The sequence below is a fragment of the Rhinolophus sinicus genome, linkage group LG09 (assembly GCF_036562045.2).
Source record: "Rhinolophus sinicus isolate RSC01 linkage group LG09, ASM3656204v1, whole genome shotgun sequence".
Lineage (NCBI taxonomy): Eukaryota > Metazoa > Chordata > Mammalia > Chiroptera > Rhinolophidae > Rhinolophus > Rhinolophus sinicus.
Window position 1 is genome coordinate 5,711,553 of NC_133758.1, and position 26,716 is coordinate 5,738,268.

The following is a 26,716-nucleotide window of genomic DNA, read 5'->3' on the forward strand; positions in this document are numbered from 1 at the left end:
TCATTGTATCTTTCGCAGTGGGAGCAGCAGTCACGCTCACGTGAACTCTAGGATCTCAGTCCCTTCACCCTTGGAGATGACGCACATAGACCTTCCGGAGCTGGAAACCGAGGACACCCTGCAACTGCAATTCCAGCAGCTCAGCCTCCCCCAGTTCTGTGTCTCCGTCCTGGAAGCAGCAGTCCCTCTCTTAACAGGTGAGTTGTTTTGGACGTCATAGTTCTTTTTACATAATTTGTGTTTGTTTTGCAGTTTCTAGGATTCTTTTTTTCACCATCTGTGTTAGGACCTTTCGGATGTGTATTCCCTTATCTGTTGGGTTACCAGTTCCTAAGAACCTAACATGGTGTTTAATTTAATCTCTTAGTGAAACGTGGGCGCTGTGGAACGCTGTTCACATTGAGTTGTTCTCCGCCCCGTCCATTTATGGCTTTTTCTGCACAGGCCTCACTCACGTCTGTGTGGCTGTTTTAAATGGAAGCACTGAAAAGTCAGTGCAACTCCAGAAAGTGAGAGAAGGTGGATCGACATGAGTAGACCAGGATAAAAAAGGCTGGCCTTTGCTCTTTAGAAACTTTTTGAGTTGCTCATTCTTCCTACTCGGTTGTTACTTAAGCTATGAAACATGTTAAAAACGAGGCTACAACTGAATTCTTACTTTTGCAGTAATTTTTCTTAACAAAATTAAAAAAACTGGAACGTTTTACATTTTCTTTCAAATGTGCCAGGTAAAGTAGCAAAGCTGTACTTCACTATTCACTGGGTTATCGTTGTAATGTTAGTAAAGAGGATTAAGAAAGGTAGCACAGTGGCCGATGCCCGGCAGCCTGGAAATCAAACAACGGTTACCATGTGTTGTGTTTCTGCTGTGCGCGGCTCTTGTACGTGGTTTCGTGGGCATTATTTGATGCACTCCTCACACCAACCCATTTTATCCTTCCATCAGTGATGGTTACTGCTTTTATTCCCATTTTACGAATGAGGAAACTGAGGCTTAGCATTTTGAAGGTAAAGAAGATAGAAATGCAAAATAAATGAGTTTTGTCTTTTTTTTTTTGTTTATACTGGCTGAGTTAAAAATGCATTGAATGGGCATGGTTCTTTTAAGTCCCGCTTGAGGGACATGTATATGTATACATATATATATATTATATATGTTTGTCAGCATGGTGTACTGAGAAGAATGTTTTTAGATTTAATGATTTTGCATTTAACCTTTTCTTAATTTGCTGTAAAAAGTCAGATTGATAATTATAAAGCTGTACCTTGGTACATTAAATTTTCTAAATGTTCTCTTGCCCTTTTGTAGTAAATTATTGCATAATTTGTAATTGTTCAAAAGTCATAAGCGATTTCTAAAAGAACTTTCTCCAGCTGCTCTAATGACACAATTAATTTGGAGCCTTCTGATCGGGTAGTTTATTTTACTTTTATTCATTAGAAATTGACCTTTGTATGTGGAACAGGAAGGTCTTGATTGAATGTTCACCTCACTTAGAATTGGGGACCGTGTTATGCCTTTGTCACTCTGTCTGTGTAGAGAAAGGAGACGGCTCTGGGGGTGCAACTGAGCAGTTTCTTTTGGATTTTTTTTAGAGCTGAAGGTGAGTATAGGCTTGAGAACCCATTTCACATGGAATTTCCTGACGTTTCTTCAGCAAATGCCAGTATGGATATTTATACTTTAGTCGCTCCAGTCCCAGCTTAACTTCCCAGGCAGTTCCTGTGTGAGAAAATACTCGTTTATAATGAGACTTAAGCCTTCAGTACGAAATAGGAAATTCTTAGAATGCATTTTCTGACTGACCTGGTGCTTTGTCACATACGAGTATTATATGTAATGTGGATGGTCTCTGAAAAATTATTTTAATTTGTCTTAGATTATTGCTACTCTTCTATTTTTTTTTTCTAAGTGTGTTTTTCCAGGACCCATCAGCTCCAAGTCATATAGTTGTTTCAATCTAGCTGTGGAGGGCGCAGCTCACAGTGGCCCATGTGGGGATCGAATCAGCAACCTTGCTGTTAAGAGCACCGCGCTCTAACCAACTGAGCTAACCGGCCACCCTGCTACTCTCGAGCGTCTTTCCCACTTATGAGCACATTTGATTTGCTGTAGTTAAATACTGTTGTGATCAGAACGAAATCTTTAATGGTAGTTGTAGACTGTGACTTCCCTATTCATCTCTTTCAACAATTCTAAAAACATCAAAAAAAATGAAAAGAAATAGGAATTGGGGGGTGTGACTAGAGGATTGAGCCGTGTGATATTCAGCTGTGTATTTGAAAGTTCACTTTTTTTTCTTTTCTCTCCCGTTTGTTTTCCTAGGTAGTAGACAGATGATAATACGAGTTCTGGAATTGCTTGCAGAGGATGTGATCCTTATTGGTGAAGCAATTTCAGCAGATATCTGGGATGACAACAGCCTTTTTGCTATAGATATGGTGAGAGTCCATGTTCTCCTTGGGATGTGGGTAATAGCTTTACATTTCATTTTACTTTGGTTCTTTTAAGGTTGTATCATTGTCTCATTAGCTTTTAAAAGCTTTCTGTCTTTTAGACACAGTATATCCCAAGCTTATTTTGTATGTAGTCTGGAACGGGCCATTTTTTCAGAGAGTCTGGTTACTTTCAGTGGGGGAATGCATATCAAGACTAAAACGGGCCATTATAGCTGCTTTTAGTTACTGTTATATCATTCTTTCCTTCTCATAATAGAACTAGAAAATATGTATTTTTAAAGAGTTGTGAGTCTAAATTGCTATTTCTCTGATCGTAAACTTGTAGTTTTTTGGTTGTACTTGTACTGTCGCTGATAGAAAGTCTTTGATTTTAGCAATATCAACATAAATACTTATTAGCTTTACCCTCAGGATACATTAAGTAGTTTCAGAATAGCAATATTAATATTAGTATAGTCCATAACTAATAAAGTTCAAGATTTCCCTGCAGTTCTTTATGACTTAGAGTAAATCTCACTAAGAATATACAGTCAAAACGCTGTGTCTTAAACTCCTTGGAAGAATTCTTTTCTATGTTACCAACACAACATACAATATACAGTCAGATTTATTTCCGTTTATTTTCACTTTTGGGAATTGTTTTCTCTTCAGAGAACTAACGTAGAGATGTCTGTCTGCCATTCTGTTCTTTCCATTTTTATTTTACTTTCTGCAAATGTGAGCAAATAAGTGTGTAGATTCTTATTCCCTCTCCCACGTCTTACATAAAAGGTGGTATGCCATATACAGTTTTGCACCTTGTTTTTACAACCCAAAAATGCATCCTGTATGTGTGGAATAATAGGTATGAGATTATTCCATGTCCATATGTGGAGATCGTTAAGTCTCCTTTATAGGCTGCAAGTGCTTCATTTTGTGTTTATTCACCCAGTCTCCTATTGATGGACGTAATTGCAGATATAAATTATCTGAAATGAAAAATGTGCATGTATCATTTCATACAAGTGTGTCTAGGGTAGACTTTTTTATTTTTTTATTTTTATTGGGGAATATTGAGGAACAGTGTGTTTTTCCAGGATCTATGCGCTTCAAGTCAAATCGTCCTTTTCAATCTAGTTGTGGAGGGCGCAGCTCACTGGCCCATGTGGGAATTGAACCGGTGACCTGGGTGTTATGAGCACTGTGCTTTAACCAACTGAGCCAACTGGCCGACCCTAGGGTAGATTTTTAAAAGTGGGATTTCTGTATCAAAACATAAGTATTTTTAATTGTATATATTGTCACAGTCTCTTGTACAGTTATACTATTTCAGTTACTCACCAGAAGTTTATTAGAATGTGCTTTCTTCTACGGAGTCAGCAGTAGGGTTTATAGTCAAACCTCACATTTTTGCCATTCTGATAAGTGAGATAATTGTATGTCAATGTAGTATTAATTTGCACTTCTCCAATTTTAGTATATGTGTTGCCGAAGCAAGCACTAATTTGCACTTCTCAATGAGTAAAGTTGAACACCTTTTTTGTAACTCTAAGGTCCATTTTCATTTCTTTTTTTCTAAATTGTCCAAGTCTTTATCCATTTTTTTCTTGGGTCATTGATTGGTCATTTGTTCTCCTTCTTGATTTCTAAGAGCTCTTTATATATTAAGGACATTAGCTTTCTGAAACAAGTTGCAATTTTTCCCCTGGTAGTTTTCTTGTTTGTTTGTTTTTTACTCTCCTAATGATACTTTTGGTCATGCAGAAGCTTTTATTTATTTATTTTTATGTAGCTGGATTTATCAGTTACTTTCTTTTTAAACACTTGGTTCTGGATTTTGAATCATTGTTACAAAGATACTCTTTACACTTTGGGAAAAATGTGCTGTATCTTTCCATTTTTTGAAGTCTTGATTTTTTTGTCTCAGGAATATTTTCTTCATATAGCTTTTGCAATATTTCATATTGTTCATTCATATTTGTGTATATAAAGGTATTTATGTGGGCATTTAATGGCTTTATTGATGTATAATTGACATATACAAAGCTGCATATGTTTTTTAAAGTTTTTAGATACATTTTGACAATGGGTACACCCAGGATATAGATTAATTTGCATTTTTCTAGAATTTGATATGAATGAACTCATTGTTTGTATGCTTTTTTGTCTCATTATTTTCCTTTCAGTATGATTACTTTGAGATATAGCCATGTTGCATTTATTAGTGGTTCATTTTATTGCTTGATGGCCTTGTTCTTTGCTATTGGTATTTCACTAGGGAAGATATTTTTGGAAAATATGGCATTGTATTTTATTTTTTTTGAAGTGTTTTGATATGTAATATTTTGCATGAGTAATTAACACATGTACAAGAGCCTCAGGGATATTATATTACAACACAATATTTAAGAAATCTGTGACCTATTAGAGTATGTCTCCATGGAATTGTAAATCAAATCCTTTTTTACATTTAAATACATCTTAAATCATTTGTCATTTTATATATGTTATTTTGAAATTACCATCAGATAGACTTGCTTTCATTGGCGAACTGGTGTTCTGTCTCTTAATGTAAATTGGTGACTTATCCCCCTTCCTCTCTCCCTTCCATTGTCAGAGAAGTGGAAGCAAAATTTATTTAGTCATAAAAATATATCTTGACTCTCATGATTTTCTAAATTTTTTCTCTTTATGTTGTTTTGATCTAGGTCTGTCTGTGTTTTATTAAACTTTGTTATAGGCTGCCTGAAATCCCTGTGAATAGAGATTAGAACATGAAAAATAAACAAAATACTGATGTTTACCTGATACCAGTACCCATGTGTGAAAAACTCAAACTTTTTTTTTTTTTAATTTTATTGGAATATCGGGGAACAGTATGTTTCTCCAGGGCCCATCAGCTCCAAGTCAAGTTGTTGTCCTTCAATCTGATTGTGGAGGGTGCAGCTCAGCTCCAAGTCCAATCACCATTTTCAATCTTTAGCTGCAGGGGGCACAGCCCACCATCCCATGCGGGAATTGAACCGGCAACCTTGTTGAGAGCTCGCGCTCTAACCAACTGAGCCATCCGGCCGCCTCCAAACTTTTTTTTAATAACACAAATTTCTTGAGAAGAGAAACAAATTAAATATTTTATCATAGGTATATTGTTTCAAGTCTTTCAATTTCTTTATCTATAAAAGAGGGATGATATTTCTTAATCTTAGTTTCTCTGTAGTCCTTAAGGTTATTACACTATTTTTTAGTACTTTTAGAAGATTTTCACATATTGAAGGTTTTCAACAAGTGATTTTTTCCTTAGAAGTGTGAAGACTGTTTTATCAGTTGCTTCTTAAATTAACTTAAATTTTCTTGGCCAGAACATTTATCTGTAAAAGTTAGTCATTCACTTTTAACTTTTGGCTGCTGATCTTTTATGATTCAATGAATTATTTTTACTTTAAAGGTTAAATCTGTGGTACAAGTGCCAATTGGTATGTTAGAAATGTTAAATAAAGCAGTACTGCTTGAAATTGTTTTTGATTTACTTTTACTTGTTTAAAAGAATAAATGCCTCCTAGAAAAAAATCTCATTATGTTGACTATATATCAATAAAAAGAAACAAATAGAATTTCTTACTATTGCCAAGTTTAAAAAGAAAGAACCAGAATTTTTGGTGAGTCATTAAAGGGACAAAATAGTAAGTGTGGTGTTACCAGTTCAGAAATTAAATACCTGAGCATATAGAATCAAATCTCTAGATATTTCAAAATACTCCTATTTCCCCGAAAATAAGACCTGGCTGGATAATCAGCTCTAATGCATCTTTTGGAGCAAAAATTAATGTAAGACCTGGTCTTATTTTTACTATAATATAAAATTGATATAAGACCGGGTTTTATGTTATATTTAAGACCCCGTCTTATATTAATTTTTGCTCCAAAAGACGCATTAGAACTGATTGTCCGGCTAGGTCTTATTTTTGGGGAAACAGGGTAATAACAATCACGTCTGGAACTCTTAACTCAGTTTGTGTAAGCATAGTCAAAGAAATCCACCCCCCAACTAAATATTTTTTTATTTCACTCGACGTAAATAAAATAAAAAATATTTTTACTGAAATTTTTATATTTTGTTAACATATTTATTGGTAAACGCTTGTGAAAGTTAGGTTGACCTGACGTACGTCACTGCTTCTTTGCTTCCCTATGAGATCAAGTCTGGTGTTTCCTTGTTCACATGGTAAGTTAGGTTCAAGGAGGCAGAATCTTCAACCGTGCACATAACCCCAGACTCCTGGGGCCATGTTCTATTCATTTTTTTGCCTTCTCTCTGTCACTCCTGTCATTAAAATGTCATGAAAAGCAGCCTTTTTATCTTCTTTATGACTCGCTGCTTCTAAATTTCCAGTTGACCTGCTGTGAGCTGGTAACTTAGAAACCAGGCATGTTGGAAGAATTGCTGGTTGGAGGTCAAGTGGGGCCCAGAGGGTTGGAAAGCATCTAGAGGAAGGGCTTTGTATCCAGTAAGGGTGATTGGACTAGATTGCGAGTTTATAATTGGGTGAATGGGATCTCTAACTAGCATACGCCTTCCCTCCTATTGCCACAGTCCAGAGTTAATTTAGTTCACCATTGTTTGATTGCCTGTTATATGGTAGGCACTGGGGATACAAGGTGAATAAGCGGCAGTTTTCACTCTTGTGGGAGATACTTCTATTGTGACATGAGTAAAACAGATGGAAGCATAGAGGAAGGATAAACAGTCATACTTTAAATATAGCGCTTACTGTGTGATAAACATCAAGCGCTGTGTTTATGAGGTCATTTAATCATGACCCTGTAAGGCAGATGACCCATTTATAGATGAGGCAGTGGAGACACAGGTTCTTTTTCAAGGTCACTGCTATGTTTTTAATTACGTTTTATTGCCAAGGATGCTTGAAAACACTCCCAACGTGGGATCTCAGGGAGGGCTTTTTGTATGTCATGACGGAACTGAGTTTTATGTTATGATTATGACTTGGCTAAGCAAATAACGGTAAGCTTTCTGATCTAGCAGATGGGAGGAGAATGAGAAGGGGGAGTGGGTAGTGGTGGCTGGTGGTGAAGCGTAGGGCTAGTGGGGGATGCAAACAACTGGAGCACGACCTGTGCTAGAGCTAGAAACGATGAGAGAGGCGGCTGGGCTTGACAAGGCTCTGCTTTCTCTCCTGCACATGGTGCTGAGGAGCTTGGCCATCCGCTGGTGCTCTGAGGGCAGGGTCTGGTGAGGTTTGCACTTGCTACAGCATGGGCTGCAGTGTGTGGGGCGGGGGTGCGGCGTGTGAGGCTGGAAACATATGGGGGAGAGCCTGTGCCAGTCGCTTTACAGAATCACAGTCTGTTTTGTAATGTGCAGATAGTGGAGAAATTATGTTTTTACTATAAATTCTGTTTCATTGGGAATATTTAGGTAATATGATATTTTAATTCTGTACCTTCTTTTGTAAAAGCTGTGAATATTCTCTGAAAACTGCCACCCTCATCAACTACTTCACAGGAGTTTAAACATTTTTCAGCACAATGAATTAAAACTGGACCACTTACTATTTTTTGATCCTTTCTTTTCTTAAAACATGGAAAAACAAACCCACTTTTATTTGGCTTAGAAATAGTAAAAATCACAAGACTGATTCACATAATACTAGTTCTTCCTCTTCATACTATTTTGAGAAACACTCAGTTCATCATTAGAATCAGCAAGGTTATTTGAAATAATTTCATAAGTACACAGACCTAGTAAAAGCCCTGCAATACTGAGACCTTAAATCTATTCATTGCTTTAGATTGTGAATTGTCCAAGTTCATCTTGAGTAACAGAGATATGTTGTTGTAGTTATATAAAAATATTATTTTAATGAAGAAATACTGTGGAAGAATTGCCTGTCAATATAACTGTCACTGTGTTTCTAAATTGTTTTCTCTAACCCAGTAGTTATTAGTATAATGGCTATTAAATTTTTCTGTTTTAATTTTGTACAGGTTGCCCTACTTTTTTTTGGTTTACATTTTTATTTTTATTTCCTTGGGATCAGAGAATATAGCCTTAATATATATATTGAAGTTTTCTTTGCAGTTAGGTAAATGGTTAGTTTTTGTCAATGGCTTTGGAAACTTGAGGAGTTGCATTCTTTGAAATGTTCAAAGTTTATATCTATTTTATTAATTAGGTTCGAAAAGACTGAGTTAAAACTGGTAAAATCCATGTTCATTTCAATAACAGGTCTTACTTGATGTTGTGTGTTATTCGGTCCACAAAGACTCATTCATAATGGGTCTTTTCTCTTAATTATGCATTTCGTCAATAGAAAATGACCTGCTTTATCCAATTTTTTTGCCCCGAATTATTAAATTATTATTCACATTTCATAGATGTTTTGTTAGTATTTCACTACACATTTAATTTTTAACCTTTTATGCACAAAGATGATTTCCCGTAATTTTGACCGTAGTTATCCTAATGGATGTGAAGTGGTGTCTCATTGTGTCTTTGATCCTTGATGTGATTTTGATAGGGCTCCTCCTACCTTTTAGGTTTGCTTCCTGTAGGTTTATCCTTGAATACAAAAATTTCTGGCAGACACTCGCTTTGCATCCTTAGTTTACAGGTTAGATCCCATTTTTATTTCCATGTGTGTTCAATGGAAAGGTGAGAGTGAGAACTCCAGTGCTCTTTCTGTTCTAGTATCGCACTGGTGCTGTCCTTTTACCAGCTAGTTTATGAAGCATGTCAGCATATCTAGGCTATATTTTGGTCTATACTGTTATGACTTGCAAGTTAGTCTACAACACTTTAGCTTTTTCTTTATTTTTTATGCCTTTCAATTTAAAAGTATAACTTCTGTTTAAGTAGTAAGTTATCTAGAAATTCATGATGAAACAACCTTAATACTTGACGAGAGAGAACTTATACAATTTGATATTTAATTGCTTTTTATTTATTTGACTTTCCCTGTTTCATCTCTTTAGTAATTTGGGGATCATTTTGAGGGCAGGGGTCATGTCTTGTATGTATTAGTATGGGTTTTTCCTGTTATACCTGCCACTCACTGTGTTAAACATACAGTAAGCTTAATAAATATTTGATTGAGAGATTTACATGTAAATGTTTAAAATTGGAACAATTCAACACAGGAAACTAGGAGAAATTTATGGTTCACTAAGCTTTTGTATTTTGTTTATTTCTATTCATTATTAGAAGTCATATTAAATACTTAAAAACTGTTAGTTTTTTAAAAAAATTTAGGTATGCTTATTATTCTTTTGTACTTTTAAAATTATCGTAGCAGGTATTGGCTATTCTTATAGAGAGAATAAAATTGTATTTTGGTTTGTTTTTGTTATTTAATGATAATATTCAAAATTTGTTCTCCAGGACCTTTACCTACTGGCCCCTAAAATTGGTTGTTTTCCTGTTTGGTGTTTAAATGTTTGCAGAAAGAGAAACTGCTCATGGTGTTGGGGTCCCTTGGAGAAGCCATGTGCCACCACAAAAGCAGTGTGAGTTTGGAACACCCAGAGGCATTGCTGGTTCACCACAGGACGGCCTTTGTCAGCATTTCTCTGTTGGCTGTTCGGCTGCTGCAGACGCTTCTCCCGGTGGAAAAGGTAAGGCAGGTGATGTTACTTACTTGTAGTTTACTGAATGTTACAGTAAGTGCTCTGTTGTAAATTCCTTCTGATCATTTCACAGTGTACAAAGATTACATTGGAAATGTGGAAGTTGATAAATGACTAACATTTTTAACAAATCATTTGATAGGGAGAAACAATTCTGTAAAGTTTTTTTTTTTAGTTTTTTTTTTTTAGGAACTTTAAAAAATTGTAATGTAACATATATTTAGAAAGAAACGCAGTTCAATGTATTTTTACTCAGTGAATATATCTGTGTTTAAAAAGTGACACCCCCTAGAACGTGAAATAGACTATTACTGGCGTTTCAAATGCCCCTTCCCATACCTTACCTCTCCTTCCTCTCTCAGGGTGAATTCTTTCTTTCTAACTTCTGTCACCAAAGATCATTTGTCTGTTTTTGAACATTATACAAATGGAACTATAAAGTTTGTACTCACACAAGACATATATTTTTTTTTGAGATTCATCACTTTTATTGCTTGTAGCAGTTGTTTATTTTTATTGCAAAATATTATTCCATTAGATGACTTTATCTTAAAGGTGATTTTAATAGGTGTAAATAATTCTTTAAAATTGTCTTATTGACTGTATTTTTAAATGTAGATTATGTCTCTGAATTTGAATGTTAGTAGTAAAAATATGTGAAATGACAAGTGTTTGGTAGTATACTTATTCCAAAAAGAAAGGTGTGGCATGCTTACATTACTGCAACTAAAGAACTCTTTCCTGTGCATTTTGTTGCCCTTTGTTGTAGCCATTTGCCCTTTTGTTTCCTAGGATTCTGCAGAGCGTATAGTCTAAATTCCATTTTTTAAAAAAATTTTATTGGGAAACAGTGTGTTGTTTCTCCAGGGCCCATCAGCTCCAAGTCGTTGTCCTTCAATCTGTTTGTGGAGGGCACAGCTCAGCTCCAAGTCCAGGTGCCGTTTTCAATCTTTAGTTGCAGGGGGCGCAGCCCACCATTCCATGAGGGCATTGAACTGGCAACCTTGTTGTTGAGACCTCCTGCTCTACCCAACAGCCACCTGGCTGCCCTAAACTCCACCTTTTAATAACAGTTACATATGAAATATTATCAGGTCATCTGAGAAAACAAGGATAAAACATTAAGTTTTAAATACAGTATTTTGCTTTAGGGAAAATTACATTTATGTTAATTTAAATTTTTAACTTTTATTCATTGTTCATGTTTTTGAAGAATTTTTCTATTTTAAGGAGTGATATTTGTCAAGGCATAAGCATTATAAATTGAAGAGTTCTAGTCATATAAGACAGGAATTCCACTTAAAATATAGGTTTTTCAGTTTACATAGTAATATGTAACTGAAACATAATAATATATAACTGAAAAATTAGTCGTGCTAATTAGTAGTGCTACAATAACTTGTTATTTTGTATTACAAATGATCCAATTATCTATAGGTTGAAGTATTGATGGAAAACTTATCTATTGTATCATGTAGCTTATTTATTGCTTTTTTGAAAAACTTTTTATTTATTTTAAGTGTGTTTTCCCAGGACCCATCAGCACCAAGTCAAGTAGTGTTTTCAGTCTAGTTGTGGAAGGCGCAGCTCACAGTGGCCCATGTGGGGATCGAACTAGCAACCTTGTTATAAGAGCACCAGGCTCTAACCAACTGAGTTAACAGGCTCCACCTATTACTTTTTTGATTTTAGATTTTTTTTCATCTATGTGATTATTTGGATAGGAATCAGTTATATAGAAATCAATAATTTATTTTATTTTGACTTACTTTAGTGTTAGAACAATGTAAAGTCAATTCTCCATACTTTTTTTTTTTAAGGTAGTTATTATTTATTTACTTATTTTTGTTTTTGAAGGCAAATCAGTATCTGTAATCTTTGGTAGCTCTTTTAAATATATAACTCGGAAATTCATTAGAATAATAGATAAGGTCATTGAAAAGATTGTAATTAAGGTATTGGTTTATAATGATTATGATTGCTAAACTTGATTAACTTTAAAATGAGATCTAAACAAAAATGCTATTCCATTGCTGTTAAATTTCTCCTTCAGTTTATATAAATACATGGTTATGCTGCCCTCTGCCTGTTGCTAACCCACCAAAAATTGAAGTAGAATTTGGACTGTGAATTTTCTACCATGAAAGTGGTTTTTAAATATTTGAATTGCCACTTATCAAATATGTCATTTGGATGGTGGAAAATGATAATATGAATCTATGTGGAGATTTCTTGAGTTTGAAAGTGACTTTGAAGGCCTGTTCTGAAAGTGATAATTACTGACTTTAAATGATTTTGGAGAATACCCATATACAGGTGAAAATAGTGCATTGGTAATATTATAAATGTTATGGTTGGATAAACCAAATTGATAAAACAAATGAAGGGAACTTTATTTGGGGGAAACATCTGGGAATTAAGGGGTGAAAATACGGGTCCTGTGCTGGAAGCAGGATCCCAGGGCGTCATCCAGGAGTCTCTGTGACCCTTTATTAAAAAAGAAAGAAATGGGCCGGCCGGGTCGCTCAGGCGGTTAGAGCTCCATGCTCCTAACTCCGAAGGCTGCTGGTTCGATTCCCACATGGGCCAGTGGGCTCTCAACCACAAGGTTGCCGGTTCAACTCCCGCAAGGGATGGTGGGCTGCGCCCCCTGCAATTAGCAATGGCGGCTGGACCTGGGGCTGGGCTGCACCCTCTACAGCTAAGATTGAAAGGACAACAACTTGACTTGGAAAATAGTCCTGGAAGTACACACTGTTCCCCAATAAAGTCCTGTTCCCCTTCCCCAATTAAAAAAAAAGAAAAAAAAGAAAGAAACAAACCAAACAGTCTTCCAGTTTAAATCAATTGATTTAAGGTTATAAAAGATACAATATTTCATTTGGGCCTGTTGATTTTATACTAATTAAGGGTCAGTCTTCTCTGATGTTCTAGAGCTGTTTTAAACATTATGTTCAATTTCCCCTTTCCCCTCTAAAATACAAACAAAACCAAATAAATCAATTTCTGTTCAAATCAATCTTTAGTTATACTTGATTATTATTCAATTCAATGTGTAGTTATTAAGCCCTGGGTCACATGTTCAGCTGTGGTGAGGAGCTGTTCCTGTCCTCAGGAGTTTATTGCATTTTTTGGCGATTTGTGTGCCTATGTACCAAATACTTGGAGAAAAAGGCCTGTAACTTAAATTCAGCAGCAGAGATATGAACAGGATGCACAACCTCGGGGGAGAGAGTTCTGGGTGTTGGTGTGGGGAAGAATGAAGTGTCCTGTATCCCAGGCTTTGGGAAAGAGTTGAAATTCGCATTTGAGATATTCTGGGCAGAGAAAAATCGCAGTGAACAAGAGCATGCAGATAGATGATGTGTTGGGGAAGAGAATTTTCTTTGGAAAAGCATAGACTTTGTGATAGAGAATTACTAATAAAGTTGAACTACATTAAGATTATAGTCTACCATGTTTATTTAAAACTGTTTTTCTAAAACAAATTTAACAAATTTTTTTTTTTTTTTTAAATTTATCAAGGCAAGCCACTTTATACCAGAGACTCTGTCAGCAGCGTTGTTTCTTGTTTCTTTGGACATGCCTATTTCTTTGGAGTATCCAAATATTCATGATGCTGTTGTGGCCTATTTGGAACAGCTGAATTCTGAAAACTACAGTATTTATAAACGAACTGCCGAGGCCGTTTATTCAATTGAATGTACTTGTAACTTCCTGTCTGATGTTGGGAAGGAGGTAAAACGTTTTGTTAATGTTTCTTTTACGTTCCTTTGATAAAATATTTAGAAAATTTAACCTATACTCTTCAAATTGATGGACAGACAACTGTTGAATTGTTAGAGATGGGATACCTTATTACAGAGTGGGTTAATTATCAGATTAAAGACTAGGATTTGTATAACAGTAAAATGAAGACTTCAGATTAATGAGTAGTATATATTTGTGAGGCCAGTGATATTAAAAACAGCAGTAATTATCGGTGTCATAATATTTTACAGGGAGTTCTCTTCTTCGAAGTGGCTTACTGTGTATGAATAGAGTGACAATTGATATAAACAGAATTATAAGGGCCATTGCTTACTTATTGACACATCTTTCTTTTATCATTTTATAGGCCCTTATTTACTCACACACAAAGCCTGATTTTTAAAATTAAAGTTATGATTTTTAAAATTAAAATTAGAGATTGTAGGATAGTAGGGTGACTTTAGGTGCAATATTGTAGCAATAATTATGCATAATTCTTTATTCCTTTTAGAGCTACTGTTAGGATATTATTTAGTATGTTATCAATGAAAGGCTTAATGAGTCCTAAACATTGACTACAATAGTTGTTTACTGTCTGAAAATACCAAAATGGGCCCTGAAAATCTTGAAAAATTGGGGACAAAATGATTACTCCTCTTGTCCTCTACATGGAGTCTATCTGAACCTCATATTTCTAATTTGCCTTTATTTACTCACTTTTTCTTTTTGCCACATCTTGATGCCACTGATTTCTTGTTTCTTTCATGATAGAATTTTGAATTGTCTTTAAGTTGAATTCTTCCTGTGTCATTCTGCATTGTCAATTACATATATGATTGTCCTTAGAAAATGTCAGGATGTTAGAAAGGGGAAATGGATCATACAAACCTGAGCCCTGTCTTGAGCTATAGTTAATGGGGAGGTAGGGCTACACATACGTAGTCAAAGGATCAGGCCACTTGGTAGTAACTGAAGCTTCTTAGAGGTAAATAATAGCACATTTTCCTTCCTGAGCTGACATCTTTAGTTTGCTTGTTGAAAAAGTGGATTTAAGCAAATGTGAACAATCTCAGGATCTCTGAATGATCTAATTTCTTGAAGCTGCTTAGTTAGCTGTAGAGAATTTTGTTGTACATGAACTTGACATTTACCGTTTTATTCTTTTTTAGGGAGAGAAGAATCTCTTAGAATTAGTGGAGCTGGCCGACCAAGCCTTGCGTAGCTTTTCTTATCATCAGCATTTCCCCCTAATAAAGGAAATCATCTGCATTTGTTCAAAGATGTAATATTTTTTTTCTTAATATGATTATGTGCTTTCAATCCACAGTTGGGAATTGCATATGTGAAGGGCCAACTTAAGTTACAGGCAGATTTTCGACTGAGTGGGTTGTGGGTGACTCTAACCCCTGAATTGTTCAAGGGTCAGCAGTGTTATTATAGCATGTGTCTGTGTGTGTGTGTGTGTGTGAATTTAGGAGCAGTGAAATTCAAATTGGTCTTAAATTTTATTATGATTATATTTTAATTTAAATTTGTATGTGTCTGACCTTCCAACTGTACATGTACACATGCACTAGAACAGTTAACTGTTTTATTCAAGAGTAAACTTTAAAAATGTCATGCCTCTAATCAAAATGAATTATCCTTGGATTTTTATACTTTTGTTTTGGTATGCATTCAAGCCAAGTATTCAAGAACATTTGATTATTTACTTATCTTTTAATTGATAAACCCCCTGCTCCTGGCAATTACATTCTACTCTCTGCTTCTATGGATTTGACTGTTTTAGATCCACATATAAGTGAGATCATGCATTGTTTATTTTTCTGTGTCTGGCCTATTTTACTTGGCACCCTGTCCTCTGGTTTCATTCATGTTACAAATAAAAGGATTTCCTTTATTTTTTTATTTTTTAAGGCTGAATAATATTCCATTGTGTGTACACACATATTTTCTTAATCACCCATGGATGGACACATGGGTTGTTTCCATATCTTGGCTATTGTGAATAGTGCTGCAGTGAACATGGGGGTGCAAGTATCCCTTCAATATCCTGATTTCATTTCCTTTGGATATGTACCCAGAAGTAGGATTGCTAGATCACATCATTCTATTTTTAATTTTTTGAGGAACCTTCATATGTTTTCCATAATGACTATACCAGTTTACATACTAGACATTGATTTAAAAAAATTTTTTTTTTTGTACCCTTTGAGAGAATAGTCTCAGCCTTGAAACAAGTGTGTGCTTGGGTAAATAGTAATATTGGGTGAGTTACATAATATCACAGTCGGAGAAACTGGAATAGGAAGAAATCCCTTCTAGTATGCTTTTCAACGTCTTTTGTGTAGTAACTTCCTTGCCTTAGAGGTATTGGATATTTTTTCTTTTCACCAGCTCAAAATCTGCACAGGCTAGTCCATTACTACAAGGAGAAAGTCAGAAGGTGTTTCTACGTATGTTGTCTCACCCATTGCTACAAGTGAAAGTTGAAACTTACAACTGCTGTTTGGAAATTATTAAGGTGAGTTCTTTTTTTTGTTTTTTTTTTAAACTAACTGAATTCTCTTCTTATAACTCCAAAATTAAATTACTTGACCTTTTGGATGAGATATAAGAACTGTTACCATAAAAACAGGTGGTAATTATTAGTCAACTCTGAGAAACTTCTATTAAATTCCCTTAGTAAGTCTAGCAATTGAGTTGCTTTATTAGAAGTTTTATTAAGAATTACATTTATGTTGTGTTATTTAATGATGGAAAAATTGTAAGTAAAAGTTGACTTCTACCAGGTATTCAAAAGTGATCTCTATGCTCAGGAAAAGTTTTAGATTATTATGTATTAAATTTTATAGTTTCAGGTCTGTTTTCTTAGTAATGTTTTTCTTTTTCTTTTGAAACATATTTTCTGTGTTTTTAAATTATAAAATATTTCATTGTAGAATAGTACATTGAATATTAACTGTTTCAATATTGAAAAGAACATTGTACATGGGACAATATTGAAAATTATATATGTTCCTATGTACTCTTGAAATTGTCTTGTATTTAATACTCTTGTAAGTACTAGCTATATACAACAAATGTTTACATTTTGCCATTTTTACTTCTGATCCTTTTTTGTTCAGAGAAATAAAAAATATTGCAGTTATAACTGAATCTTCTTTCTCTTCCTTCTTCCTTCTTCTACCAAGATAACCGCCCTTATAAAGTTGGTGTTTACCCTTTCCATCCATTGTTTTATAGATTTTTTACTATATATGCATGTCTTTATATGTAATATATATTATTGTTTTGTCTTTTAAAAAAAGGGATTTTTTTCACACTGTGCATACGTTTTTGCTGCCTATTCCTTTCATTTAATAGGATTTGATATTTACCTAGGTCATTTACCTTAACTACTCTTTAGTTTGAATATACTTCCTTTATTGATAAATATTTAGGTTCAATCTACTTTTTACTGAAATAAATTTTTCAATATTTTCAATGACAGTCTGTGAGTAATGGTATATGTGTTTGAAAATGTTTTGATTTTCCGTTACTCTTGAATGATAGTATAGCTGGTTATAGAATTATAGATTGGCTGCTATTTTCCCTTAGCACTTTGTTGATACTGCTTTGTCCTTGTTCAGCTTCTATCATTGTTGAGAAGTCTGCTATCAGTTAAATTATGATTTCTTATATATTTTTTCCTATTTGCTTTTAAGATCTTTTACTTGTCTCTGGTCTTCTGCAGTTTTATTGAGATGTTTCTTTGTATAAATTTTTATTTTTAATTTACCTTGTTTAGTACTCTTTAATCTGAAGACTCACGTCTGCCTTCATTTTTGGATAATTCTCAGTCATGATTATTTCTCTTAACCTTGCTATTTTCTCCCAGTGGAACTCTCGTTTGATCTGTCAGAAGACCTTTTTATTTTACCCTTTGTATCTTTTAATCCCTCTTTTATATTTTCCAGATCTTTTTTTGTTTTGTTTGGATGGGATTCCTCAGTGCTGTCATTCAGTACACAATTTATTTCCTCAGCTATGTTTAATGCTTTTTAAAAATTGTGGTAAAATATACATAACATACAATTTACCATTTTAACCCTTTTTAAGTGTAGAGTTAAGCGGCATTAAGTACATTCACACTGTTGTGCAACCATCAACATTATTCATCTCCAGAACTTTTCAATTTTCCGAAATTGAAACTGTACCCATTAAACAATAGCTCCTCATTCCCCCTTTCCCCAGGTACTGACAACCACCATTCTCCTTTTTATCTGAATTTGACTATTATAGGTATCTCATCTAAGTAGAATCATATAATTCTGCCTTTTTGTGTCTGGTTTATTTCACTTAACATAATATCTTCAAGGTTCATCCATGTTATAGCATAGATTAGAATTGCATTTCATTTTAAGGCTGAATAATATTCTGTTGTATTAGGTTGGTGCAAAAGTAATTGTGGTTCAGAAGGTTAAAAATAATTGCAAAAAACGCAATTACTTTTGCACCACCCTAATATGTATATACCGCATTTTGTTTATCCATTCATCTGTTGGTGGACATGGGTTATTTCCATCTTTTGGGTATTGTGAACAATGCTTCTGTGAACATGGGTGCACAAATATCTGTTTGAGTTCCTGCTCTAATTCTTTTGAGTATATAGTTTATGTTATTTATTTCTTTTATGTCATTATGAACAACTTTAAGATAGTTGATTGTCTCAGCAGTTTGGTTATTTAACTTATCAAAACTCTGCTTGTTGGCAGAAAGTAACATAATGCATATCTCATATAGACTCAAAAATGGTTAGGTAGGAGAATCTTTTCTTCCTCTTGAGGTAAAAGAAAAGTTTCAGTGAAGTCAGAAGTAAAATTGGAATTGAATTATAAACAGAAGATAGGAATTCTTTCAAAAAAATCAGTGACACTGATTTTTAAAAACTTTTTGTTTTGTTTTATAGGAATGTTTAGGTGTCCATACTGTCGCTAAACCTGTGTCTTCACTTTGTAATGGAATTCATTTTCTACTCCACCCAAAAGTTCTGTATGAAATCTCTGCATTCGGCATTCAAGAGCCCAGAAATGAGGTATGGCTTGTTTAAAGTAAGTGCCAAAAAGTGCATAATTCTTTAGATACTCAGCTAAATCAAGGTAATATCCTAATATAATTAGATAATATGATGAGAAATGGAAAAGAAACCTGTCTTTGATGCATGGGTTTAGTTGAGGTGTTTTTTTTATTTAAGGAAAATAAATGTTAAAGAAAATGTGAGACTCAAAATACAGGGCATATTGTTCTCAAAGAATTCAGATAAAACTGTTTACTTATGTTTTTCACCTAAGATGTAGAAAACTATACGGTAATTATAATAATCAGTTTATGTCATTGAGTAACATTTTTATTCAGTAAAGAATATACCTTAAAGGTAAAAAAAGGAAACCATGAAGTGGGGAGAGACTGGTTGAGAGCAGGATGTAAGCTGGTGCTACGGCAATATGAACATTTGAAAGAACAGATGTTAATTATGGCAGCTTTCCGGATTTTGTATGGTGTTCCAGGTACGGAAGGTGACTTGGTGGGACCCCTTGTTCTGTTGGTTATTCTGTGTCGTTCCACAGGTGAATGCTGCCGCCAAGGCCATCCTGCTGTACCTGCTGCAGGGACGGTTGGTGATGACGGCTCCGACCTGGAACAAGTTCATTGAGGCTCTCTGTCCCGTCGTTCCTGTGCTGCAGGTACTTCTGCCGTTCCTTGGCTATAACGCCATTTATTCTTGGTGAGTGTGATGGGTGTAAGTGCAGCAAACAGCGGAGCTGTCCTGTTGGGGGAGAAGCTGTGAAGGCACCCTGGGAAAGTGCACAGGAAGTGGATGGCTGTCATGTTTCTGGCAGGAGGTTAGACCGGGAAAGCTCATTTGTGTGCACCTGTATATCAGCTACGTGCACCGTTAGCTTTGCCCGAAAGCCTTCATACAAGGCTGAGTTCTGCTTTCCCCAGTCGCTGCTAAGTCACACCCAGTCATCTGGGCGTGCGGTTAAGGAGTGTGCGCAGGCATTTCGCAGTGACTGGGAGAAGTAGAACTCAACCTTGTATGAAGGCTTTCGGGCAACGCTGTGGACACAGGTCTGCACATGTGGGAAGTACCTCAGCTCGGGAAGGTGCCACCTCTAGAATCTTGGAAAATAGAAAAATTGGCAAGTGTCAAGAGAGTTGGCATGTTTTCCTGAAGTGCTTCATTATTATTTTCTAAATACAATTGTAGGTAGGCTTCGTGTAGGTTATTTTGAAAAGTGACTTTTCAACTAAATTGAGAGAAATTTATGAGTTACGTGACAATTGAATGAAAGTCTTATTTTCAAGTTAAGAAGTTAAGAAATAATGTATCAGATCAAACGGTGTTTTGTGTTTGTGTGAACTGTTAGGGCTACGCTGACACAGAAGACCCTTTGGGTAACTGCATTCTGCTTCTAAGCAAAGCGAGTTCGGAGGGAGGCGAGGGGCTTCTCCCCTGTACCGCCCACTTCAAGTCCCTGCTGCGACTCCTGCTAGTGAAGAAGCCATCGTAAGTACAGCAGCGTCTTCTGAGTGTGAGAGAGTCTAAGAAGGTGCAGCATGGCCGTTGTGTCAACCTGCGCCAGCGGGGCTGCAGGCGGTAAAGGAACGTGAGTCTCCACTGTGAGACCAGAGGACACCAGTGTGTGAGGTTGTAAACAGATCCAGGGGCTTCGAACGTTTCCTGCCACGTGGCTGCGTCTTCCAGCCCAGTTGTCAGATCAGAGTGAGTTCCAGCAGGGCTCAGTGCAGTTCAGGAGTGTTGTGGGCAGGCGGAGAGCCAGGAGGCAAACAGATTGCGGAATTGTATTAGAGCGTTCGTCTCGCTCTTCTCTAGAAATTGTTAGCCTCCTGAGGGATCCTTTTCTAAATGTTTGTTCTGAAAATTAAGTTTTTCCTAAAAGCGTAGTGGACCAGTTGCCTCCTGCCCCAGAGGACGCAGGTAGTTTAATCTCGTTTGGCTTGTCCTCTTATTTGAGGACACTGCAAAAGTGTCCTTTCCGCCACCATTAGCGTAATGTAAGCATCGTTTTAACTAAAAGAAAAGGAGAAGCATGTTGTCTTCCTCTCTCTCTGTCAGTGCAGCATGAATGTTCTGTGTTACTCTCTTTAGGTTAACAGTGGTTAGGTTTTCCCTCACTGAGAAGAGCAAAAAAGCTGAGAGTCAAGACGGAGAAGCAGTGACGAAGAGGAAGAGTCAGTTGCAAAGGCTAGAGGAGCACGCAGCTGTTCCTGTGACAGGGGGCAATTTTGTTCTCCCAGTCCTCACATCAGGGTAGCACAGTAGCTTATTTATAAGTAGATGATCAGACTGAAAAAAAGAAGTAGGAGGAAAGAAAATAAAATCTTAAGAGAATGGGAGGAGGAAAGCTGAAAGGAGAGAGTGTACAAGCCTCTGTCGCGTAGAGTTCAGTTATGGGGCCGCAGGAAGCAGCAGGCCAGGTGGAGAGAGTGCGCCTCGGGGCCTGGCCCACACAGCTCCCGGAGGCCTGGGTGGCATCCTCAGCGAGGTGCCTCTGCAGTGCGTCCTACCTGAAATTTGGTGATTGAGTACAGTAGAAGTTAATTTCCTGTTCACCTTTGGGGGCCCAAGGTCTCCAGGTAAATACAGACGTGGTTATCAGGCAGGACGTTCCAGGGACTTGGAGATCCCCTCCCAGGAGCTGAGGGCGAGGCCAGACCTCTCTTTGGCACGGCTCTGTTACACAGAACTAGGACAACATGAATTCCGTCTTTGTTTTCATTATTTGATTAATTCTTCCCCATCCCACCCGACCATAAACTCCATTACACAGGAACCCTGTCCATTGGCTAATCTTTACATCCTCAGTACTGCAGAGACTACCTGGGACATAAATATGCTCAAAACATAGTCGTGGAAAGAAGTAAGTTTAAAGGAGTAACCGGCCTCTGGTGCCTTAGGCTAAACCTAAAAAGACTAAATTTGCATTCAGTGGAGGAGATGCATAAATACATACTTTCCATATCCCACTCTACCTGTCTTACTGGGGTGGTGGCTGTCCCTAAACTGACAACCTCAGATTTTAGTACTGATAGCTTTGGCTTATAAGGAAAGGCACAACGGAAGAGCATTATGTAGGTATTAGCTGTTCTCAGCTTGCAGGAGGTAACAGCAAATGGGGGAGGGAGTTTGCCTGACTTCCCACACCATCTTGGAGTAAATGTTAGTCCTCTGAAGTTGATATTAACAATATTATAGTAAATTACTGCTTAGATTTCGGCCACACTTATCAAGTATCTACTGTGTACCTAGGAGCCGTGGTTGGCTGTGGGAACAGAGCGGAGGCACTGCCCTTCCTGAACTGGGCGTGTAATTCAGAAGAGAAAGCTTATCAGTTATACTGATAAGTCATTGCAGTAAAGCGAGATCAGTGTTGTCATAGGGCGACTTCACAACAGTGTTATGATAGGCTGACAGGACACTGCAAGGTGACCCAGCCGTGGCTGTGTGTGGGGGGGCCCTCCCTGGGCATCCAGCTTTTAATTGTTGTCTTATAAGTGGCAGTTAAAAACCAGAACTTGGATTATCTCTTAAAATTTGCTCAGTTTCCATGTAGTTCGAGAACCTGTCAGAGGAGTGATAGGTGACTGGTTCTCTCAGTAGCTTCCAGCACAGTGCCCTTTGTCCACTTGATGGGTTTTTCGTTTTTCTCTCATTGTCTGATGTCATGCAGTATTTAATTTTTTTTTGAAATCTCCCACCTTTCACTCAACTGACCTTAGTCCTGATCCATTCCAGATAAAATAGAATTTCGATGGGAATCAAAAGTATTTCCATTTTCCTATTTGAGGGAATCTACTTGATCTCCAGTGTAACATTTTAATACATTGTTGTGATATCACACTTTAGTTATCAGTGTGATTACTGGCCTGGAGGTTTGGCCTCATGTTTAGACTCTGTTCATGGGCCGGTGGTAATTCTCATGACTGATACAGAGCATTAGACTGAGTGAGGAGTTATACTTTGGTTTGCAGGTTGGCTTCCTGAATTTCACTCTCTTTACTTGTAATTATTGAGTAATCTTTATTCCTGATGCTTATTTGTAAACATAAACTGAATGAATCATTATAGTTATACACTAAATGTTTTCATAGAAAAGTGAAATCTTACCAGTAATGTCAGTATAAGCATGGCTAATTATTGTGTTGCTATATAATAGTTTGTTGTGATTATAGGGCTTTCTAATTTATAGACATTTGTATGTTATAGAATGGTGACTTACATCTTTGTTTCTTCAGGGTCCGTTCGCTGGCATTAAAGCTTCTAGCATGTCATCTCACAGGGGAAGAAGGGGCTGATAGAAAGCGCCCTTCAATCGATGCCCGAATTCTCTCCCGAGTTACTAATTTATTTATTGTGAAAAAACCTATTGAACTCAAATTGGATGACAGAAGAGAACTGATCATTAAGGTGACTGTGACTTTTGAGTTTGTACTGTGTGGTTGTTTGATACATTTGTACATCGCGTACCTTACGTTTCCTCCTTCAGTGGGTGTATGCACCAGGGAGGGAGAGCAGTGGTCGCTTCAAGTGTGGTTATTCATGACTAGTTGGAAATTGTGCTCTGACCCTGTTTGGCTTCTGGGTACACTTATGTGTGGAACAGCTATTACTTGAGTGCCTGCTCTGTAACAGGCAGGATGTCCCTTTTCACTTAGTATATATGTTGGACATGCAATTAATTTGAACAGTATCTGAGGTTCAACATAAAGCTAACCTAGTGGGAAGAAATTCTGTGATGACTCTTAAAAATACCTATCCCTCACATAAAACTATTGGGGATTCTTCTTGTTCTTATGTTGGAAATTGCCTATAACAGCAAAAAAGGAAAGGTTTCCTATGATAAAAATTTTCAGCCTCTTCATTATGAGTGGAAAACAAGACTACGCTGGCAAAGGCAGGTTCTCTTTTAGGTGCAGACCAGCCCCCCAGCCTGTGGCAGTACTGTGGAGCCTCATGGGACACAGTGGATTTTTAAGAATGGGAAACACATTCAGTGCGCTTCTACCTCGATGTTTGGGGCCATGTGACAGCCTTGGCAGGAAGCCTGCAGAACCTTCCCCCGGCCACATACCAGGTCCTGTTGGGGACTCCCTGAGCGCTATGCACTGGTCGTCACTTCTGTGCTCTGTGTGTGGTAGAGAGGAAGGCGGGGAGGGGCTGTTCTAGAACTGCCTTGTGAGTCCATGTGAGGGCCAGCAGATAGCAGTGGGGCCCAGAAAGGAGCAGTGTGGTCTTTGTTCTCTTCTCCACTTGGCCCCCGAGTTTTGCCACCTCAGCCTCTGTCCTGGCATGAACTGACAGTCAGGGACTGGTACTGGGGGTGGCTAGGTGGCCCTGCTGGCATCATGTCCCAGAGATCTGCCTGCTGCGAGGTCTGTAAGAGGGAGGAAAGCGAGAGCGCCAAGGCTGTTCCAGCTGGCAGCTTCTGGGAGCCGCAGAAAGTCCCGAGTCACATGTCTGGTTGCTGGTCTCAGGGTTGCATGGTACTTATTACCTGCGGATGTTTCCCATGAAACTGTGTGTAGGTGGCTAATGGCTTAGGAATGACCTCCTAGTAAAAATATACATCAGCAGAGGCTCATTTGACAGGATGGCTCTTTGTTTTAGGTCCTAACTTCCTCCCTGACCTAGCACATCATTGTTGCAAGTTTATATGTAAATATATCAGTTACTTAAATAAGTTAACTTTTTGAACTTTTCTTCTTAGGGTATGAACTGTAAAATTTTATTGGGAAATTGGAAGTAGATGAAAAAAATTTATTTTGTTTTTGATTTCCAGTTGGAGACTGTTGAAAAGGTGTATGAAATCTTTATCTCAGATGACGTTGACCTTGTTTTGAGAAAATCGGCTGCAGAACAGTTAGCTGTGATTATGCAAGGTAATGTCTTCTAAAACAATGGCTGCCTTGTTGATAATGGGATTTTAGATTGCTGTGTAGTAGTATCAGGTGGGCGAGCCAGGTTTTGTGGGCCAGAGCTGGCCTGTGGCCAGTCTTTCTTATAGCTCTTGAGTTAAGAATGGTTTTTACATTTTTAAAGAGATTTGTTAAAAAAACAAAAACAAAGAATATACTACAAAGACCATCTATGGCCAGGAGAGCTTAACCCGTTTATTATCTAGATCTTTACAGAAAAAATGTGTGGACTCCTGGTCTACATTATCATTATTTGAGCTGTAGAATGCCATTTGATAGAATTATCTTCCTTCTAAAATATTGATACAATTCTAACAGGAAATTGCATATTCCTTTCTCAGTTTACCTAGTACATGTTTTCAGTTTGTTCCTTCTTGCTTAGAGAAATCAATCAAACAATACTTTGTGGGTGGGTAGAATAAAAAGAATGTACTATAACTATGTATTTCCTTTAAAGGCTTATTTTTAAAAACACCTTGTAAAACATACTGTTAACTTTGTAGTGTTGTTACTCCCTAGGCTGCCATTCTTTGGGTTAGTTTTTTATTTTTCCCTATATGTGATATATGTAATTTATCTTTACTATTTGAGAGAAATGATAGCTTTGTACTTACATAAAAAGATTTTTTTCTAACTTGGAAGATGGGGCATGGTTAACTTTTCTATCCTAGAATTAGTGGAAACTGGAATGAGAGAATAATTTGAAAAAGTATATGCAATATGTTTTTGGCTTTGGTAACAATAATACAGACTACAGACAGTAAGGCTCTAGAAAATGTGGAGAGCCTTGGCTCAAAAAATAAAAGAATTGTTTTAGGAAATATTCTTTCAGTGTTGTTAACATTTCAAAAGTGCAATGTATACCTTCGGTATGTACTACACTGGGGGGGCAGGGGAAACTTCTTTTGTTAAAAGTGGCAGCTAAAGGTAGTTACAGTGATAGTTTCTAATTCAATATGAGTATGTACATTTGCATATGTTTTTCTTAACTTATGTATTCACTGGGAATATAGGAGAACAAATTAAGAAAATTTGTCTGCAAGTTTTTAAATACTTGTAACTAATCCATAAGCAACTAGAGTATTTGGAGCCAGTAATATCGAGAGAGAGTGAGAGTGAGAGAGCGGGAGAGAGAGAGAGTTAGTTTATGTCTTAGTCTGTTCGGGCTTCTATACTGGAATACCATAGACGGGGTGGTTTATAAACAACAGAAATTTATTTCTCCTAGTTCTGGAGCCTGAAGGCCAAGATCAAGGTGCCAGTAGTTTTGGTGTCTGCTGAGGGCCTACTTCTCCCTGGAAAAGATGGAGAAGGGGCAGGAAAGCTCTTCAGGGTCTCTTTTCTAAGGGCACTAATCTCATTCACAAGGACTCCACTCTTATGACCCAATCACCTCCCAAAGGCCCCGCCTCCTGTACTACCACAGTGGAAATTAGGTTTCTACATGTGAATTTTGGGGAGACATAAACATTCAGTCCATAGCAATGTGCAAATACACGTATGTGCTTATAAAAAGAATTCAATTCTTCAGAAGTATATAGAGTATGTTATAATCCCCGCCCTTTTTTTTGCTACTGACAGTTTGAGGTTAGCGATCTTTTAGTAATAGAAAAATGATCATGTTGCAAGTCATATGTGTATTTACACATTAACTGAAGAATTCTAAACATTTTGAGGTGATGGATTTAGAGAAGAGAATTGTTAATGAAACAATGTAAAGAAAGTAATTTGTCATATACAAACAAAAGGATTCATCTGTATACATAAAATTCTAGTACTTTTCAGAGTCTGAACTAGTTCATTTTTCTTTTTTAACAGTTTTATTTTTTACATTATAAGAGTATGATGTGCTTGTTACTTAAAAGTTTTCAAGTTGTTTAGATGTATATTAGGTAAAAAGTTT

General features: G+C 36.7%; 1 protein-coding gene across 8 annotated transcripts in view; it reads left to right on the top strand.

Moving 5' to 3' along the window:
* The window catches only part of RTTN (rotatin), a 126,413-nt gene that overhangs the window by 11,574 nt on the left and 88,123 nt on the right, over window positions 1–26,716 (top strand). For all 8 annotated transcript variants that reach the window (XR_012498708.1, XR_012498703.1, XR_012498702.1 and 5 more), the window contains exons 9-19: window positions 19–197; window positions 2,327–2,442; window positions 9,898–10,068; window positions 13,606–13,818; window positions 15,000–15,112; window positions 16,228–16,354; window positions 18,782–18,907; window positions 19,440–19,556; window positions 20,244–20,383; window positions 23,134–23,305; window positions 24,678–24,777. Coding sequence is in view for 1 of the 8 variants with exons in the window: in XM_074339859.1 (XP_074195960.1) it covers window positions 19–197; window positions 2,327–2,442; window positions 9,898–10,068; window positions 13,606–13,818; window positions 15,000–15,112; window positions 16,228–16,354; window positions 18,782–18,907; window positions 19,440–19,556; window positions 20,244–20,383; window positions 23,134–23,305; window positions 24,678–24,777 (1,574 nt within the window). In the remaining 7 variants the exon portion in view is untranslated. The remainder of the gene's footprint in view (window positions 1–18; window positions 198–2,326; window positions 2,443–9,897; window positions 10,069–13,605; window positions 13,819–14,999; window positions 15,113–16,227; window positions 16,355–18,781; window positions 18,908–19,439; window positions 19,557–20,243; window positions 20,384–23,133; window positions 23,306–24,677; window positions 24,778–26,716) is intronic.